The 21,234-nt window shown below is 33.4% G+C and overlaps 1 protein-coding gene across 1 annotated transcript in view; it reads left to right on the forward strand.

Moving 5' to 3' along the window:
- The window catches only part of LOC111058006 (dolichol kinase), a 34,846-nt gene extending 23,746 nt beyond the window's left edge, over nucleotides 1–11,100 (forward strand). Inside the window, exons 5-8 of the mRNA XM_022345501.2 lie at nucleotides 2,187–2,396; nucleotides 5,517–5,643; nucleotides 8,597–8,788; nucleotides 10,387–11,100. Of these exons, the coding sequence (XP_022201193.2) occupies nucleotides 2,187–2,396; nucleotides 5,517–5,643; nucleotides 8,597–8,788; nucleotides 10,387–10,592 (735 nt within the window). The 3' untranslated portion in view covers nucleotides 10,593–11,100. The remainder of the gene's footprint in view (nucleotides 1–2,186; nucleotides 2,397–5,516; nucleotides 5,644–8,596; nucleotides 8,789–10,386) is intronic.
- Nucleotides 11,101–21,234: the final 10,134 nt, after the last annotated feature.

Below are 21,234 nucleotides of genomic sequence, written 5' to 3' on the forward strand. Positions count from 1 at the left end.
AATGAATTACGGAAAAATTACTAGGAATTTTTTAGTCAAGGCTGAGTTTCACCAGTAGGCTTACCTTAAACTTTAGATCTCTGCTGTATTTTCCTATTATTATTGTTGATTGTATTGCATTAAGAAGTGGAATTCGATAATAAAAAAGAAACAATTATTACTCTACCTCACTTTTAAATATCGATACAATTATTGTACTTTGATTTCAAATTCGATTCTTCACTTTTAAAGACTTGCGATACGTACCTTTCTGACAATGGACAATGTAGCCAACATTATATTGTTGAGGCTATGGATATATCATCGTATTCTATTGTTTGATATCAAAAACACAATAATAAATATTAAATTATGAAACAGTAATTTATAAAATATATTATTATAGACATAATACCGCGATTCACGATACATAATTATATAGATTATTACAGTCATTATGAGATTATCTCTCCATGATTTTTGTGAGATCGGACACGATCAGCTGTTATTCAAGGTCATTTTACAGCCCTAGGGCTGTAAAGTTTTACCGGCCTGGTCGGAAAACAATCACTTTCGGCCTCCATATGACGCACGTAAACCAGCTCATTACATCCAAGTGTGGCGAAAAATTATTTTTCGCCACACTTGGATGTAATGAGCTGGTTTACGTGCGTCATATGGAGGCCGAAAGTGATTGTTTTCCGACCAGGCCGGTTAAACTTTACGGCCCTAGGGCTGTAAAATGACCTTGAATAACAGCTGATCGTGTCCGATCTCACAAAAATCATAGAGAGATAATCTCATAACGACTGTAATAATCTATATAATTATGTATCGTGAATCGCGGTATTATGTCTATAATATATTTTATAAATTACTGTTTCATAATTTAATATTTGTTATTGTGTTTTTGATATCAAACAATAGAATACGATGATATCTCCATAGCCTCAACAATATACTTAATGTTGGTTGCATTGTCCATTGTCAGAAAGGTACGTATCGCAAGTATTTAAAAGTGAAGAATCGAATTTGAAATCAAAGTACAATAATTGTATCAATATTTAAAAGTGAGGTAGAGTAATAATTGTTTCTTTTTATTGTCGAATTCCACTTCTTAATGCAATACAATCAACAATAATACGGTAATAAGAAAATACAGCAGAGATCTGAAGTTTAAGGTAAGCCTACTGGTAAAACTCAGCCTTGACTGAAAAATTCCTAGTAATTTTTCTGTAATTCATTATTAAAACTTCTAGATAATTTTTATTCAATATTAAACCATATAGAGAAAACATTAGGCCCACTCAAGATTGAATCTTCGAATGTTTTCTCTATGAATTAACTATTTTCAGAGCAATATTTTGTTGTGGAAATGCCGGCAAACCGGCTAAGTGTTTCAGTCAGGCCCCCTCGTTCAACAATATGGAATGGCCGAGAGCGTAAAGGCGTAATACATCAAACCTCAAAGCTCAGTGAATAACAAACATGATCTAGGTTCGAATCTCGGTCAATGACTTTTATTTTTGTCGATGAATTTCGACTTTTATTAGCTATTTTTTATATTAGTTACCGTAATTTAAATTTCAATAAATTTTTTTGATATATTTTGAGACAAAACTGTGAAATATGCAATTATATTAAATTTTTCACATTATTTCAAAATAGTAATAAAAATTCTATTCATCCATCTATCCATGAGATATTGCACCGCGATATTGCAAAGCGCAAGCTATAAAAATTCAAACAATTATTCGAAATATTAATAGTATAAAAATATGGTCACTATTGTAAATTATTAATTAGTAATATTGAAATTAATTGACAGTAAAAGTTGTCATAATTAAGATTCAAACTATCAAAATAGGCTGTTTGAATTTTATTTATTTTTCAATTTCTTATATATTGGGAAGTTTTTTTTTTGGTGTGGCGAAAAATAGCGTTCGCAACACGGGCAAAAATGTTTTTCCGGCTCTCGAACGCTTCAAGTTCTCGACTTCGTCTCGAACTTGAAAACCGCGATCTCGAGCCGGAAAACGTACATTTTCGACCCTAGGTGCGAAATGTACTATTACACTTATATGAAAAGGCACAACACAACAGGCTTATGCCCAAAATTGTCTCTTTTCAAATTTATAGCCTACAACAGTCCAAATAAAAATCTAGCTTAAGCTAATAAACGAATTGTTGTAATTTGTTTGTTTCAGGTGAAACTAGTCCTATACTGGTTACTATGCTGCGTGATAGCTGTTCTTGTTGTAATTGTCCAAGTATCAGCTGGCTATAAGTCTTCCACCATTACTAGAAAAACGTTCCATGTTCTTGCTTTGGCTGTGTTTCTACCTGGGTTTATATACCGGCCTTGCCTCCTGTATCTAGCATCAGGTGTGCTGTTTGCCCTCTTCGTAGTATTGGAGGTAAGGGGTTTTCTTTCCTCTGCTCAAGTTACAATAATTCCTAAGCGACGACTGTAGCCGCGCTCTATTATAACTTATACCGAGTGCGGCATCAAAACTTCCTTTTACAAAACTTAATAAAACACATTGTGAGAGTCAGAAAAGTTCTATTTCATTTTCAGAATGGAAGTATGTATTTAAAGTTTTGTTTGATGCAGTTTTGAAGTTGATAATAAATTTGACGTCCCCCACTCTGGATACACTTAGGGCCGATGTCATCCCGAGCTCGGCATTTAGCTAAGTTCCACACTTTAAACAGCTGGAGTCAGAAAATTGGCTTTCCGAAACGGGGCGGGCGTAGTCGCAGCAAAATAAATCTTCATTTTCTCATTTCTATAATTGAAACCGTTTCACCTTGACGAAATGAAACAATCCGAAATAATTCAGAATAGCTAAAGCTTTAAAATATTTTCTCTTTATAAAATTTTGTGTTCAGTTTTCCAGTTTTTCGAAATTTGAACGTGGACTACGACTACGCCCCGTCTCGGGAAGCAAATTTTCTAATTCCAGCTGTTTTAAGTCTAGAACTTGACTAAATTCCGAGCTCGGAAACCGGCCCTTAGAGTACCTATTTCTAGTATTACCTTTTTAGGCATTGCAGACATAATTTTGGCAATTTCTTCCTATATGCTATTCTTTAAATCTTAGAGGGTCGTTGGACGGTTTACATAGATTTATAGTGTGTCAAAAAAACCTCACAGAAAAAATCACATGGGGGAAAATCGATCCATTACAAATCGCCTCTGATTGAGGTAAGGCATTCTGGGAATTGTTGCTTCCAATCAGCCTTTTCGTGTATTATATCCATTTCGCATAGATGAAAATGAAGGTCTTCGTGAAGAATTCTCTTCACAGAACAATAATTAGAAAGTCCAAGGGCAGACGCATATTTGCGTGCTGATCGCCTTGGATATTACAAAATTCATGCTCTCACTGTCTCAATATTTTCATATGATCCAACGGGCCGTGGAACTTAATGTTTGATATTGAAGAAATAAAGAAATATTTATTGCCAAAATCATTAAACAAACTTTACAAATGTGAAAAATATAAAAATTTTCATATACAATACATTGCAAAAACTTAAAATTAAAATATTTTCCATTTAAAAATCGATTATAATATTATCATTGGCGTTACAAGCAAAACTAAACGTAGTTTGAGCGATGGCAACGAGTAATCAGTCGGCTATAATTAGTGGCTTGAGATTCAGTCGAAAATAGAAAAAATATAATAAAGAAAAAAGAAACATATGGAATGTATGAAAAACTAGAAAAAAAATAAAATTTCAATCCGAAAAGAAGTACTAAGAGTGAAATACTAAGAGAGCAGAAAAACTAGAATGAATTCATAATAATTTAAAAACTCAAAAGAAAAAGAGATGATTCATGTAATTATTAATCTACAATTCACTGTACATATGTAATACATATTTGCACTGTGTCCTTTTTCATCTGTCACAACACACATCACATCACTAAATATATAAAAGAAAACTCACCATATTATCTTTGTTTGAAACAGATTTATTCTCAAACGTATTTTTTTCCTTGCCCATAACCTCAAAATTCAATCTCTGTTCCTCTGAGGTTCATAAAAGATTATAAATATAATAATATTTAAATCTCCGTTTTGTTAAACTACCCGTTTTTTCAAATGTTGTGATCTACAAAATCTATTTCCGCCCTGGAACACGAGCCAACGGGGCTAAATCAAACCGATTCCGAAGCCGCGCTGTGCTGCAGCCACTGGAAAAGTAAACCTCAACGGAGAACGCACGCTCCTCGCTGTCCCAACGCATAATAGCCACTGAACTGTGCAACAACAAAACTTTAAACCCACCACTCTCGAGAGTGCCAACTAGTGTCATCAACCAACTGAACAGTAAGCATTCAAATAAGGAAGTTTTGATGCCGCACTCTGTATAATCAACATAATTATGTAGACTACATTTTGCCAAGCTCCATTGAAATATGCAGAGTGTCATGAACAAAACTGTTAAATTGAGTGTTATAATTAAGCTGGCTACTAACGGTAGAACATACATGTCATGTTTACATATATACATACACATGTTCATCATCAGAGAGAGGCTTACAACATGAAATAAACAACGAATAAATCACTGGAAAATTACAAATTATAATACTATTAATGACCTCAAATAGAGCAGCGGAGAAATTATAAACAACAAAAAATGGAGATGCGAAAACCTAACCTGGAAGTGTTTTGCTGTGATTACAGCAACAATGTGAGGCGACTGTGTAGCATTCATGTTTATCATGCATGTTCGACCGTTAGTGGCCAGCCTAGAGAGTATAATGTCAACATCGTGGGGATTTGTGAACACTGGCTGGATGCGTGTGAGATCATGGTACCTGTGAGATCATGCGTGTTTTCTCTGGTTATAGATTGGCTAGTGCATACAGGAGACCTATAGGGCGGAGAGGTGGTACGGTTATTCATGGAAGAGATTACTGTGAGCTTACGTACTTGAAATGAATGTCATTAGCCAGTATATGCGAGGTTTCTGGAGTGCTTGTATTAAATTGGATGTAATTTATCTCGGGATTTACAGTGCACTAGACAGGTCTTATTTTGGTAATTTCATTGAGACGCTTCACGGTATTTTAAATCACCGAAAAATAATAAGTCAGATGCATCCATTCTTCTCAATAGAAATTTCAATTTTGATTTACTTTTGGTTGGTGTATGTAGGTATATTTTTGTTGACTTATTACATAGCTTTAATCTCAATTCATCCATGGTTACTAAACAGCAGGATATGTATTGACAGAGGAACCTGTATACTTGTATAGATAATATGTCTATTTCTATACATGAAGATAGAATTGAGTCTGTGTCTGTTATATCGACCTTAGTAGCATTGTGAGCAGCAGTCAACTGCAGATGTCAGTCATCACTACAGTATTATACACTCACAAGCGCAAAAACCTCATGCTATTCTTGGCTCTCATTTCGATGAATCGATTATAGTTATCAATCAATAATGATAATTATTTGTTTATCATTGTTTCTTCTTGTTGTAATTGATCAACATAATACATGATTATGTTTCAGATAGTGCGCATGCTGAATTTGCCAGTGATAGGTGGTTATTTGGAGGCTGGCTTCGCGGCGTTTGCCGACTCAAAAGACGAAGGTCCCCTAGCTCTGACACCCATCTATCTTCTCATTGGCTTTGCCGGTTAGTGCAGTTACTATAAATCATCATAAATACTAAATTAAAGTTTGAAAAAATACAAAATCAAACCACCTGCAGGAAACATCCTGTGAAGAATAAAATGACTTCCTTTTTCTTCTATTGATTCAATGATTGACCGAACGAAGTGATGTCTATGTTTTAACTCGGATTTTCTTTTGTCGGTATGTATGTAAATCATTTACGACCATACGCGTTGATAGAATTCCATGAGATTTGACAGGAATATTCATTTGTAACTGCGCGTCGATGTATACGCAAGGTTTTTTGAGATTTTGCATTATAAGGATAATATGAAAGGAAAAGGAATTTCCTCCTTACTCCGATATCACTATATATATCATCTACTCTGAAGATAGGATTAATCAGACTATAGAATTATTCATAATTAATCAGCTGACAAGTGAATGCTGATTCATTGCATGCATTACACAGATGTCTGGAGAAGCCGTGTCTATTTCTATATGTCTATGGTTTCAATATTTTGTTTTGCAGTCATGGTATTATGATGTGTTCCCATCAATATTAATATTCTCACATTTGAAAAACAAATTAAATAGGTGATTGAAAAAAAATGATTAAATGGACTAAATAAAGCTGAAGAAATTAAAAAAATTAATTTTCAAATATTTTCATCAGATGGAAAGATTATCACGGAACTGGATAAGTTATCATATGGAATAAAAATTCGAACTTGAACTGAGTTTGTTAACATTTCAAATAACTGAGTTTTTGATCTTGGAGAAAACAACAGTTTTTAAGAGTGAATTATGATTTAACTGTGCATTGTGATTCAACTGGATCAACTTGAACAGGTGACACCAGTTATGGCCGGGACACACATATCTGCATCGAGCCCGCGCCGCAGCACGGCCGTGTGACGGACGTACTACGGCGAGTGAGAAAACAAATGCTTTCAAACATTTAGGGACACATACTACCGCACCGCGTCAGCACCGTCACCGTGTTTTTTGCCCGAGCCGTTCCCGCGCCGTCACCGACTAGTTCAGTTTACTTTTTGGCGGAGACGGTGCGGACTCGTTTAACATAGAGAGTGGAAAACTTATTGAAGAGATACGGAATTTTCCAGTTTTTCACGATCAAAGTGATGAGAAATATGGTTGAACGGAAAATAAGTTGAACCAAAAGTAAAAGTATAACTAAATAATAAGTTAAGCCAAAGGTATGATAGACATTATATGATGAATAATAAAATAAACAACAAAAAGTATAAAAGAAGGAACCCGTGACTGTGTCTCAAATTTTGAATTTAAAACTGATTACGTTTAGATACATAAGACAGAAGATAACAATTTTATTGCTGATATATATTTCCGATACATGACTGATGGTGGTATTGTTATGCACCGAAATATATACCAGCACTATTATTCTCATCGTCTACAGGTAATTAGTTGAAAAAATTGAAAAATATAAATTTAAATCGGATGTAACAAGCTTTAATAGTGTTATATTATTAACATTAGTTTAGCACATTCAGAAATCAGACCACAGTAGCACTACAGAACTGAAACACTGCTGCCGCTCGGCTGTCGCAAGGATATGTGTGTTCTCCTACCATCATCTCCGTGTCGCGGACGTAGCCCGGCCGTACCTCGGCACGAGCTCGGTGCGGTCATGTGTCCCGAGCTTTATTTGTGGACCAGTAGGTAACCCGTGCTTCGCAAGGGTCCATTTTAAAACTTTGTAGAATGAAAACTTGACGTAATAAAAAATTCGAATATTGAAAATAGGCCTACAACCATCTTCGGTTAATGAAGAATCTTTATGCAAAATTTCAAATCAATCAGTCCAGTAGTTCAGACGTGATGATGTGTCAAACATAATTTTCCTACATCACGTACGTGTATGAGCCAGCTCTTTCCATTATTATTATAGTACGGTCCACGTTATAATGACAGTATTTGATCAACTTTGGTTTTGCTATCCTAGTTTATCATTCGACAAAGCCGGTGGTACTATCCTTTTCTAGGTCCACAACGATGCCAATTATGTTTTTGACAGTGTAGAAACATAATTTATTAATGCAGAGAATCGGTATTGCTATTCTTCTATCTTCATCCACTGCCATTATAACGTGGACCTCACTATAGTAAATATGATGGATAGATGAATGATTTATATCAGTATATTTGAATGAGAATAACTTTTGAACGGTTTGAGAAATCGGTGCGGTTATGATGCGAAAGAAAATCAGTTATTTTTATTCGAATAGGATTCCCCATCATACCTATCTTCTAATGTCCCTTTTAAAAGAAATGTTCAGCTGCTTCTATACAACAACTGGAAGCATGACAAATTGAAAACTTGACGTAACGAAATCTTGAAGAACTAAAAATCTGCATAAATAACCATCTTCGGTTAATTAAAAATCTATATGCAAAATTTCAAATTAATCAGTTGAGTATATTTCAGACCTCAAACATATGCGTCAAACATAATTCCCTATTCCTTACGTGTATAAGCCAGTTCTTTCCTTTATAGAAAACTGAAGAAGACATAATATTTGAAAACCTCACAGAATCATATTGATTTTTCCAATACATCAATAAATTTTAGTATCGATTAGATCCTCCTCAATTTGAATCAGGCAGCCTTTTTTTTTACTTGTAGAAATTACATAATAGAAATCTCCCTTTTTTCTCCACTTGGTACAATATTATTTGTGGTGATGTCTTCGTATTTTCTTGACTGTGATATTTCTTTTGTGACTGTTTTGAAAATCTTTTTTATTTTTTGTAAAGTTTGCCGATCTTTGTCTTAATTTATTTTATGTATCATGATGATGACAATTGACGTTTATTGTTATATTTTTGAATATTTATTGAATTGTTAACTATGTCTTGCTAAGTGTTCTGACAATAAATGAATCTTAAATATTGCCATTGCATAAACTACTGTACACTTGACTGCTCAGGTCCACTGTGGCTCCACCCCTCTCTGCTCCTTCCACCTACTCTGAATAGCGACGACTCTGGCATTAGCTCCACCTACTCTGGTGTAAGCCCCGGCCATTTGCTGCCGCTATTGGCCGGACTGCTGTCTGTTGGTGTAGGTGATACGGCGGCTAGTGTGTGTGGTACTTGGTTTGGACGTCATTATTGGGATGGTCAGTTCTATTCATTCATTCAAACATTCATTTATTTGTTCATAATACTTAATTAAAAGAAATTAAATTTGATTTGAATTTATTTTGGCAGTAAATGAATTTAATTTGATTTGATTCGACCTATCCATTTATGTAGGATTCCTCTGTGAAAAAAAATGCTTCAAAAAAGTTCACAACTTTAGCAATTTACTAAAATTTATTCAAAAAATGTAAGTTAAAACTTTAATATGGGTGAAATTTATTAAAACAGAGTTGTCGTTCATTTCCACTTAGCATAACAATACATGTACATAATTATATTTGATATGTAACAAAATAAGAATTGCATTTTTACAAAAACAGTACAAAGAACATATTGATTGAGTGGAATTCCCCCAGTAAGACTATGCGTCTAAGATTGGGGGACAGTTCCAGCAAGCAGTATTATTCGATAAGTAGTTATATGGTATTATACTGTATTTACTATAAATTACAATATGTGTGATTGAAATTACAAAAATAGGATTCAGATAACAGTAGGTGAATTATAAGTGATAACATAATATAGTGTTGGGTGTAACCTGATACTCAGAGTGGGAGAGCAAGACGACCCAAAAACCGGTGGTAATTCTTAGTTTTATAATACTGTATTATGTTTTGAAACTAAATATTTGAACGTGAGGTATGGATGTATAAATGAATTTAGCATTTCGAAATATTACTGTATAAAGTTAGGCCTATTCCCCAATTTAGTGTTGTTCCCAAGGGAACAAGGGAAGCACTTTAAGGGCCGGTTGTGAGCTCGGGATTTAGCTAAGCTCTAGACTATGAATCGGCTTCAAACTCTTGAGTCAGAAAATTGGCTTCCCGAGCCAGAGCATTAACATAGTCGAGTACTTAACTAGACTCTGGAGTTTAGAGTCACGTTAGACTCTAGAGTTTAAAATTTCGCTTTCTGAGTATAGGACTTATAAGTCCAGGACTTGAATTAGATTCTCGTCTCTTTCTTAGTCAAGGTTTTATCAAAAATCGTTAAGCTCAGAACTTGAAACAGCGTGATTTTAAACACTCGACGAGGGTAAGGTTTAAAATTAAGTTCTGGACTTGACTGACCAAATACAGCTCAGTTATTGTTTTAGAGTAGATTAATATCCAAATAGGTAGCATGGAATACCTATATTATTTGGATTAATCTATCTAAATTTGTAATTTACCTATAGTTTGCAAGTTTATTTGGGAATAAAGTTATATTTTATTTATTCGTACAATAATTAGTTCATATTTCCAATTACCGTAGCTGTTTCTCATTGCTTACATTATTATGCCAACAAAATATTGTGAATTTCCCTCATGTTTACTGCTTTACCAAAATAGGTCTAGGTCTTAACCAAAATAGACCAAAATGAGTCTAGAACTTGTTTTTATTATTGTTATTACTGGTGTCATTTTTCAAATTGGGCTATTTCGATTTGGATACTGTCAAGTTACCAAATCGGAACAAATTTCTATGGAAAAACTATTGATGTGGAAAAACATCACAAGAATAGAATAACTTCCCCATCAAAAGTGTGTAGAATGATTTTTGCATTTATTTTGAATTTGAAATGTGTGTATTTCAGGCTCGAAAAAAACCAAGGAAGGATCGGCCGCTTGTTTCATCTCTCAACTATTTGCCCTTCTGGTATTGATCCACTTTGGATTTGTGCCAAGAACTAATCTACTTGAACCCATCTCCTCAATAGTGGTCACAAGTCTAGTAGAAGCCTACACTACCCAGGTTGACAACTTGGTTTTACCACTACTTATGTACATAGTTTTGTTATAAAAACTTTGTTTGAATAATCACAGTCACAAAGAGTCATACTGTTTCGAAATCAGCATCTCTGATGCATAAAGCTACCAAAACTTATTAATTTTTTTAATATTTCTATATTAACATAATTGAAGCCCCCCAAGTGGATGAACGGGCCAACTGGCAAAAAGTAGTTTTTGAGCTATTGACACTCAAAGTTTTCAAATTTCATTCAAGTGTTACATCTTTAATTATGACATTAGAAATATTTATTTATTTATTCCAAGAAAACATAGAAAGGCTCACAGACAAACTCCAGTACGAGCCTTAATGACATATATGATAGTATAACATTACAATTAACATACAAAAAATAGAACAGAAGAAAATAATATTGCACTTCATAGTATATTCACGATTCAGTATACGGTAACTAATAATATTAGAAGAGAACGATATTTGGGTTAGATTCCGGAAAGTTAGTAAAGGGGTATAGGATGAAAGATACATATAGAAAAAAGAAACATTTGAAAAAATCTGGTGTGGTACTCTCACACAACTTTCCTTGCTCATTGAACAGTAAGCCCCATTCTTAAACGAGAATAATTTGGGGGAATAACATAATCACGATTGAAAAAATCTGGTGTGGTACTCTCACACAACTTTCCTTGCTCATTGAACAGTAAGCCCCATTCTTAAACGAGAATAATTTGGGGGAATAACATAATCACGATTGGCGGCAAAATATTATTTGAAACTACGATCAGACTTTTGTATTATGTGTATATATAATAATTGTTTTCAGAGTACTTTTTCCTTTGTGTAAATTGTGAAATTCGATGATTTTTTAAAGTCGTAAAAACAGCTGTTCTACAGATGAAATATCTCAACTATTTGTTCTTTTTATGAACTGCTCTACCTACCCACCTCATGCACGACAAGAAAGTCACAAAGTCCATTTCTCAAGGATGGGGTGGACCCTCCATTAGTTTCCCAGAAAGAAGACTTATGCCAGTTGCTAGAGCTGATAAATAACTAACTATACAGGGTATGAATTTGAAAAAAATCGGTCCAGTCATTTTTGAGAAAATCGTGAAAAACATGGTTTTTTAGTAATTATTCGCCATTTTTCTCAAGAATATTACGGAGTTCCTGCAATTTTCCCAGGAATGAGGCTTATGTCAGTTGATAGGGCTTACAAAAAGCTATCCATGGTATAGATTTGAAGAAAATCGTTGGAGCCGTTTAAGAGAAAACCGTGGAAAACATGGCTTTATATAGTAATTATCCGCCATTTTGAATTGAATTTCTTATTGTCGGATCCTCATGGTATAAGGACCTTAAGTTTAAAATTTCAAGTCGAACGGTTGATTAGGAATGGAGTTATCGTGTTCACAGACATGCACACATACACACACACAGACCAATACCCAAACATCATGTTTATGGACTTGAAACGTATAGAAAACTTGAAATTAGGGCACCTTAATTTTTTTTGGAAAGCAATACTTTCCTTACCTATGGTAATAGGGCAAGGAAAGTAAAAAAGAGAGCTAGTAGAGCTCAAAAATAATATTTTATTCATTAATTGAGCTGCATAATTTTTCACAAGCTTTTTTGAATGTTATGTAGCGGTCATAGAAGGGGCCAATGAATGGGTTTAGTCTATTGTACAAACTCATTATTCTATTTAGGTAGGAATTGAAATGGTGAGCGGTTCTGACAAACGGTATTTGAAATAGAATATTAAGTCTTGGTCTATTGCATGGAGCATGAAAATTTAACAAATTGATGAAATCTGGCATGAATATATTATTATTTAGAATCTCATATAATAACATTAATGCTCTAACGGATCTTCTGGTTTTCAATTTTTAAACTTTAAATGTTGACCTTAAGGTTTCAGTGGAAAAAGCTATTGGACAAAATGTATTGTACTTTTTGAAATAGAGATACCTTAATAATTTATTTTGAATAATCTCCAAATCATTAACGGCAGTGCTCTGTGAGGGCTCCCAAACAAGTGCTGCATACTCTAGCTTGCTCCTCACTGTTGCATTATAAATATTCAATATGACCTCACATCTAGTGAAGGGCTTATAATTACGAAAAATAAACCCTAGTAATCTATTGGCCAAATTCATTCATGACATGAGCCAAATGATCCCTGTATTCAAGTGCTGGGTCCATCAGGACTCCCAGGTCTCTCATACTCGTTACTCTGCCCAGAAAAGTATCATTTATTTTTTGGCGGGTAAAGATCATGAACTTAGTTTTTGAAATATTGATTTGTAATTTATTCACTTCACACCACCTCTGAACACCGTCCAAATCCCGCTGCAAGAAGGCACAATCATGAATATCAGATATAGGTTAACATCATCAGCAAACAGCAGAATACCGGGCTTTTCAATGTAATCAGGAATATCATTTATTTGTGATAAACAAAATAATAGGCCAAGATTTGGCCTATGAGGGACATCTGATGTGTTGGTGAAATCAAGAGACCTCTGATTATTGAATAATACATAAGATTTCCTATTATTACGAATGTTTGTAGAACTTAAATGTACTGTGTAGTGTTCTGTTGATTGTACTCAAATAAATTAAACATATTAGAATTTACATAATTCACTTTATTGAATGTTCTCATCATTCAGACAAAAAGGCGCACATACGACACACATGGCAGAGCCAAGAAAGCACAAGTAGGTCGCACAGCTGCCAACATAACAAAAATGTGAAAAGTAAACTTATTTTATTTCAACACCTATCATAGAGATAACTTTTAAAAAATGTAATAACTTTCATACAGTCCGAAATCTCTCATCTTATCCAAAAGTACTTTGAAATTTACTGTATAATTTTTTTTTATAATCTAAATAAATTACATCGACGCGACCTTGTACATCTAGCTCAGAGGAAACAGATTGGGAAAATTGCAGCAAATTAGTAACCGTTGATCGCAAAGGCATGAACCCATGTTAGAAAGGGGAAATTACAGGTTTTACGTGATTGAATACTCTACTGTAAAGTATATACTAGAAAACATTTTTTTACATTTTTCTTTTTTAATCTGATGATTGAAATTGCAACAAATATTATTAAAAATAAATTGATTTCTAAAATCATGAAAAGTGAGAAATGAAGTTTGTAGGAAATCAGCATTATGGTAGTTTATTTTGTTAATTTCAACACACCGATTTTTCGCCAACACGACAACACAGAATGTTCTCTGATGGGTTGATTGAATTGGCGTATCGACGGCAGCCAGACCTGATAACAGCGCTCACACTCACATTCCGGAACGACACGTCACGGTACGATAGGACAGAAAGCTCTATGTTTATTCAGGATTTTTTCTAGATATTTAAATTGATAAATTATTTATTAATTTTTGAGAAAACATAACAGGTCAATGTTACTTACTGAGCGCGAGGTCTACTGTTCACTGAACTACTAATAATATTTATATTCAACAATGCACAAATCAAATACATGATTAGAAAGTAAGTTTGTTTTTCTGTTTGTGTTTAAAAATTTCTCTAATAAGTGAATATTCTCTATTTTAAAAATAGCTGAGTGTTATAAATTATCATTATTTTGGTATTTGGAACATCTAAATTTAAAAAAAAATGGTATGTATAAATATTTTTGGATAGAAAATTTTGTGGAAATCCAGAAGATATAACTTCATTTGGGCTTTTAGGGCCGGTTTCCGAGCTCGGGATTTTGCTAAGTCCTAGACTTTAAACAGCTGGAGTCAGAAAATTGGTTTTCCAAAACGGGGCATAGCCGCAGTCATTGTCATAGCCACGTTTGAATTAAATTTCGAAAAACTAAAAAATTGAACACAAAATAAAATAAAGAGAGAATATTGTAAAGTTTCAGCTATTTTGAATTATTTATGAATGTATAATTTCGTCAAGGAAAAACGTTTCCAATTATAGAAATTAGAAAATAAAAACTACAACTACTGTTATAAAAGCTGCGACTACGCCCCGTTTTGAAAAGCCAATTTCATGACTCCAGCTGTTTAAAGTCTAGAACTTAGCAAAATCCTGAGCTCGGAAACCGGCCCTTTATGTTAGCTAAATTTGGGAGAGAAATAGTACAAGTTATTCTTAGTTTTTCTCTCCCAATCTGTGCTTCATTGTAAAAAAAATAATAAATAAAAAAAAGGACCAACAGGCCTAGCCCAAAACTGTTCCCTTTCCAAATTATGATAGTAGTAAGTCAATGTCTAAAGTCAATGTCAATGTCTAATTTAATTATATTAAATATTATAAAATAATTTATTATTGTAATAAATAATACCAAAAAATACCGCACTAAACTTGCACTGACTGTTCCTGTGAAAAAAAAATTGCTATCAGCTGAGTGGATGAAGGGGCCAATAAATAACTTTTCTGTTGTCAGCTGATGGATTAAGGGGAGTCCTTTATCCACTGAGAAATCACTTTTTTCGAGAAGTTGACCCTTTTTGCATCTCTGTAACTATGTTATTATTGGGTCTTATGATTTTGGTGATAGTGCAATATGAAGATGGTCACTTAGCCCCTTCATCCACAGTAATAACTCAATTTCCAAAAAAAATGGCAGTTAGGCCCTTCATCCACTTGAGGCTTCAATTATCAGTGACTAGTTTCACTAGTCAGTGAATTCATAGTCACCTGTTCTATTGAAATTCATAGGTGATTAAGTAACTCGAGACCTTTGAAAAAACGGCCCAAGGCCTCTAGAATTAACAGATTAACATTTTATCTTGAGCCGGCCTCTGAAGATCATTCCAACAAGCTAACTATCAGGTCACCCAGAATGTCCCCCGATAGGCTGAGAATCAGCTGTTGGTGAGAATTAGCCAATCAAGGGACGCCAATCTAAGTGGCGTGCTGGCCTGTTGGAACGATCTTCACTGACCTGTTTCATTTGCTTGTGATTGGTTCATTTCCAGATTGAATGTTCAAACTTTAAACATAAATTCCAACATTATTTATATTAGAAATAAATTCAACTACTTTGCTGTCAGATGGGCGTTTTTTTTTATCTGAACCTGATATTTCGGCATATTTTCAGTCATTACACTTCAGTTTTAAGTGGAAATAGCATGGATTTCTTCTATTTTCACACATGAATAAAATAATAAATTGCATTTTTTAGAATAGATGACGCCCGGTGTTTCCAAAGTTTATTTGTATTATAAAATTTTGCTTTTTCGATGTCTGTATTATTTTAGGTATCCATTACAGTCTTCTTATCATTATAAAGCTTGATTAAGTGGAAAATATGCAACAATTGTCATGGAGTGATCCTTGGTCTAGGCTAGTTGATACAGTGTGCTTGAGTAGCAGCCTTGAGATCTCGGGTTCAAACCCGGATATGAACAAAACGTTTTTAGCCAAGTCACTCCCGTGCTATCAGAATGATAAATAGTCGCTCCCGGCTGAAGTTATATACCGTAATAGCTGTGAGGCCCATTGACGGCTTAAATATTAGAGGTTGAGGTGAGGTGGAACTTCCAAGGACCATCTATGAAAGTCATATGAATGATCAATTAATAACAGTCATGCCAAAGATACGAGCCATAAGGAAACAGGTCGATGTTAGAGCTTTCAGGTTAGGCCGCGCTCGCGATCGACCTTCATATAACCCAAACCACAGCCTACTATCGATAGAAGGCCGCAACATGTTCAATATGGCAACGTGTGGTTCAGGCCGACCATGCTTTATTTGATATGCATAGATTCATTACACCATTAGAAAAATTGTATTTTGTAGAATCATTTGTATTATTGTATATTGTGAAATCATTTGTATTTGTTAGTAGGGATAGTAAGTATTTGATTTATTTCAATAATGTGATTATAAACCCACAAAGATATGTAAAGATAGATTAAACTATTGCTATTGGATATCAATTCTTCTGTGAATGTTGTTGTATACTATTATGAATAGATATAATTGAGTTAATTTACAAAGTTGAATGAATTATCATTATTCCAGCAATTTATTCTTTCAATAACCTATAAATTCATTATTAATATGAATTATCACTTTTCTTTATAAGGCTACTTTGAAATTATTAAAACATGATATAAATCTTCAAGTACCGTACTCTTTGTATTATTGTATATTGTGAAATCATTTTTATTTGTTAGTAGGGATAGTAAGTATTTATGTCAATAATGTGATTATAAACCTGTAAAAGATAGATTAAACTATTGCTATTGGATATCAATTCTTCTGTGAATTTTGTTGTATACTATTATGCCTAGATATAATTGAGTTGATGAGCAAAGTTGAATGAATTATCATTATTCCAGCAATTTATTCTTTCAATAACCTATAAATTCATTATTAATATGAATTATCACTTCTCTTTATAAGGCTACTTTGAAATTATTAAAACATTATATAAATCTTCAAGTACCATACTCTTTGTATTATTGTATATTGTGAAATCATTTTTATTTGTTAGTTGGGATAGTAAGTATTTGATTTATGTCAATAATGTGATTATAAACCCACAAAGATATGTAAAGATAGAATAAACTATTGCTATTGGATATCAATTCTTCTGTGAATCTTGTTGTCTACTATTATGCCAAAATATAATTGAGTTAATGAACAGAGTTGAATGAATTATCATTATTCCAGCAATTTATTCTTTCAATAACCTATAAATTCATTATTAATATGAATTATCACTTCTCTTTATAAGACTACTTTGAAATTATTAAATCATGATATAAATCTTCAAGTACCGTACGCTTGTATTTTTTCTTCTAAAACACGACTAGTTCCAACTCATCTAAAGCCATTTTTCCTAAATAAAAAAGATGAGTTGAAACAAGTCTTGTTTAAAAGAGAAAAGAATAATAAAGGGTAGGGTACTTGATGATGTGTTTTAATATAAATTGATAGATATTATTACGAACAAAAGCTAAATGGTAGTCGTAGTAGAATATATTCCCTTTGATAGATATTATTGAACTATCGATTATCATTACGGTGTATAGTTAGTTATAGATGCACAAAGAGCGAATGCATTAAATTCAGAAGTTTCTTAAAAAGAAGACAATATTCCACTTTCATATTTTTATTTTACATTCAGAAGTTACTATTCAATACTTTCATCTATTAATGAAATACCACATTTGATCATTAAAATTGCTCGTAGGAAATACAGACACAGAAAGTAAGTACAGTGAAATATATTGCCAAGCTAGGCATTATACTTGAAACTCCTAGAACTAAAGTTAAAATTAGTCTATCAGTTAATATTATTTTTTTTACTATCATTGAATTGAATATCTCAGTATTGGTATTTGATAAAGGGCATAAAGCTGGTGGTTAATCGGGAATCTACCCAAGTGAATTCAATTTGCTCGGCCTGAAGCTGAGCAAGACTGCGACGTTGCCAAGTTGTGCGTTCCAGCCTTCATCTAAAGTAAGCCATGCCCAAACACATTCTGAAACAGAACAGCTTTTATTTGTTATAATAAATATCGGGGACCGAACTTCGCTCTGGAGTACAAAAGCATAACAAATTTATTACGAAAGAAGAAATTATAATAATATGCATAGTTCATACAGAAATGTTCTATCTAATCACAATGAATTGAGATTGATTCCCAGAGGAATGCAAAAATTTCCCTCACATAGGCACGGTTGCACAAAAGCCAGTTAAATTTTAATCCTGAATGATTTCACGTGAACGAAATCAGAGAAGACCATTTCAAAAAGATGGTTCTACTGGAATTAATCAGGATTAAAAATAACCCGGCTTATTTGCAACCGGAACTAAATACCTGATGGTCACCTTCAAAATGAATAATTACATCAGTGGTCGCCAAACAGTCGATCGCGAGCTACCGGTAGCTCGTGGGGTAGTTTTTGGTAGCTCACAGAAATGCTCGTGCAAAAGAATGTCGTCCAGTATGATTATAAACACTTTCCCAGTCTGAAGAAAATCAATGACGAGAAAAATCCTCCACAGCACCGCAGCAATAACCAAGAATACGTTACAACTTTCAGACTTGAACAACAGTTTGATCAACGATTTCAAGATTTTAAAAGCATATCATCAACTCTCTTTTGTAGATATCTAAGCAGAAAATTTCTCAGTTTGTGTATTAAAACATTTTGTTGCAGATCAGGCTTCAGTTGAAATGGAATTTGTGGATTTTCATAATTATATGTCTCTCAGATCACTCTACAACTGGAAATATTTGGCCTCAAGTCCCCAAAGGAAAATATCCAAATATTATTCGAATTCCATTGAGGTTGAAAGCTATGTTCAGCTCTGTTTCTTGTGTGAAACATCTTTTCAAGTATGAAATTCACAAAAAAATGATATAGGATCAGCCTGACTGATAAACATTTTGACAACTGCATCAGAATGGCGGCTACAACGTACACTCCAAACGTCAAGAAAATACTTGATGACCAAAAAGAATTCCACTACTCTCATTGAAATGTACATTTCAACTTTTGTTATACTTTTTGCTATGAGATAAGTAGATTTCAACACTTGAAATATATCTTTATAGGCAATAAGTGTGAAAATTTCATTTTGCCTACAGTACTTTCTCCATTCTAATATTTCTTGGTAGCTCACTAGGAGATTTATAAATGCTATTCTAGCTCACAGTCTCATAAGTTTGGCGACCATTGAATTACATCAATAGCCCAGTCAATGAACCAGTCCAAAGAAGCAGTTTCGATCCGAAAATTGAATAACAGCAGAATTTCCCACCATCGATAGAACCCTCCCAGAGGGTCATTCTCCCAAAAGTCCCAAGAAATCCCCATGGAGCTTCCCCCTAGCCTCCTAAAACATGAAAAATGCAGGTAATCACGGGAAATCAATTATCTCTGTAACCATTGATCGGAAACAGTTCTATCATACGTCATTAGATTCCTTACATTATGGACTACAATATTAGTTATATTCATTTTTTCAATAAAATAAACTGTTTTCTTGATAAAATAATATAAATATTGAAAAATTTAGGGGGTTTGCGATTTGATTGTTTTGTTTACTTCAATTAACTTCGAAGAAAGTAATGTTGAAGAAAAATGAGACTAATAATTAATTTAGCCACTTTCATTTCAAATCCATTGATGTATATTGTTATGTATTTGCGATTCGATTTGGCTCATATTTATTTAATATTACTTTCTTCGAAGTTGATCGAAGAAAACAAAAAAATCAAATCGCAAACCCCCTAAAGTTTTACATATATATTATGTTTTATCAAGAAAACTGTTCGTTTTATTGAAAAAATGAATATAACTGATATAGTGGTCCATAATCTAAGGAATCTAATGACATATAATAGCATTATTTCTGATCAATGGTTACAGAGATAATTGATTTCCCGTGATTTCCTGCATTTTTCAACTTTGAGGGGGGCTAGGGGGTAAAGCTCCAAGGGGATTTCTTGGGACTTTTGGGAGAATGACCCTCTGGGAGGATTCTATTCTATCGATGGTGAAAGATTCAGCTTTTATTTAATTTTCGGATCGAAAAAACCTTTATTTCTGGGCTATAAAAACAAATTATATCCACTTCAAAAATCACAAATTATTTATTAAAAAATATTACAGTTTCTGCTGCTTAAAAATTTTTTGTGGATTGAGCGGTATGGCTTCAGCTGCAAAATCAGCAAAAAATGAATATTGAGAATATTACTTATAACCAAGATGAATTTATGTTTTATTATGTAAAATACATTATATCTATCATATTTTTAATTGTACTTGCATCATATCCTGCATAATATCACAATTTTTATACTGGGTCAAAGTCACCCCAAGTTTAACCTAAAAATGACCTTGTTGTATGACCTCACCATTTGAACTACTATGGATATTCCAATTGAAATATAATAAAAAGGCAAAAATAAAATGTACTCGCCGTTATCATAATTATTTAAGGAATGAGTTTTCTAATGAGAAGTTTTCAGACAACAAAATCACAAGATGAAGCAAGCAATTAGGTTTTATGTCGATAATTTAACTAATATATCGAGATTCGACAAGATATCGATTGTAGAACCTCGATAATGATCAGGGCTACGGATATCAATGTTGAACATCTATTTCGGATAACATAGATCGGAGATAAACTGATTTGAATATTTTTCCGCGAGGTGGGACAAAGTCACCCCGGTCGACGGTACCTCAGACACTTGCAACTCATACCTTGTTATATGCAGACGACACACTTCTCTCTATGCTCATCCAAATGTGCAAGCTATAATATAGAAGATACAGTGGTCTCTTGTTAAATGAAAATAAGACCTATTTTCTGTCTCCAAGTCTAAAGATATCCCTAAAATGCATTCTGAGCCAGTTGAGTTTCTGAGCCCAGTTAAGATGATAAATTGACATGAAAATCACATAATTTTAAATTATATTTCAGACAGGTTTTCCAGAGTAATTCATTTATTAAAGCAACTATAGGATATTGTTACTGAAAAGTATTTTAGAAATTCTTATTAAATAAATAAATAAGTTTATTTGTTTAAAGCGTTAACTCATACAAAGAGTTGCTTTTACATTAACAATATTTAACTTTTTACATGCTATTTAAATAATTGCATAACACATGGATAGATAACAATACTAATATTTAATTTCAAGTGTCCAACAAATTTTAAATTTTTAC

The sequence above is a fragment of the Nilaparvata lugens genome, chromosome 9 (genome assembly GCF_014356525.2).
Source record: "Nilaparvata lugens isolate BPH chromosome 9, ASM1435652v1, whole genome shotgun sequence".
NCBI lineage: Eukaryota > Metazoa > Arthropoda > Insecta > Hemiptera > Delphacidae > Nilaparvata > Nilaparvata lugens.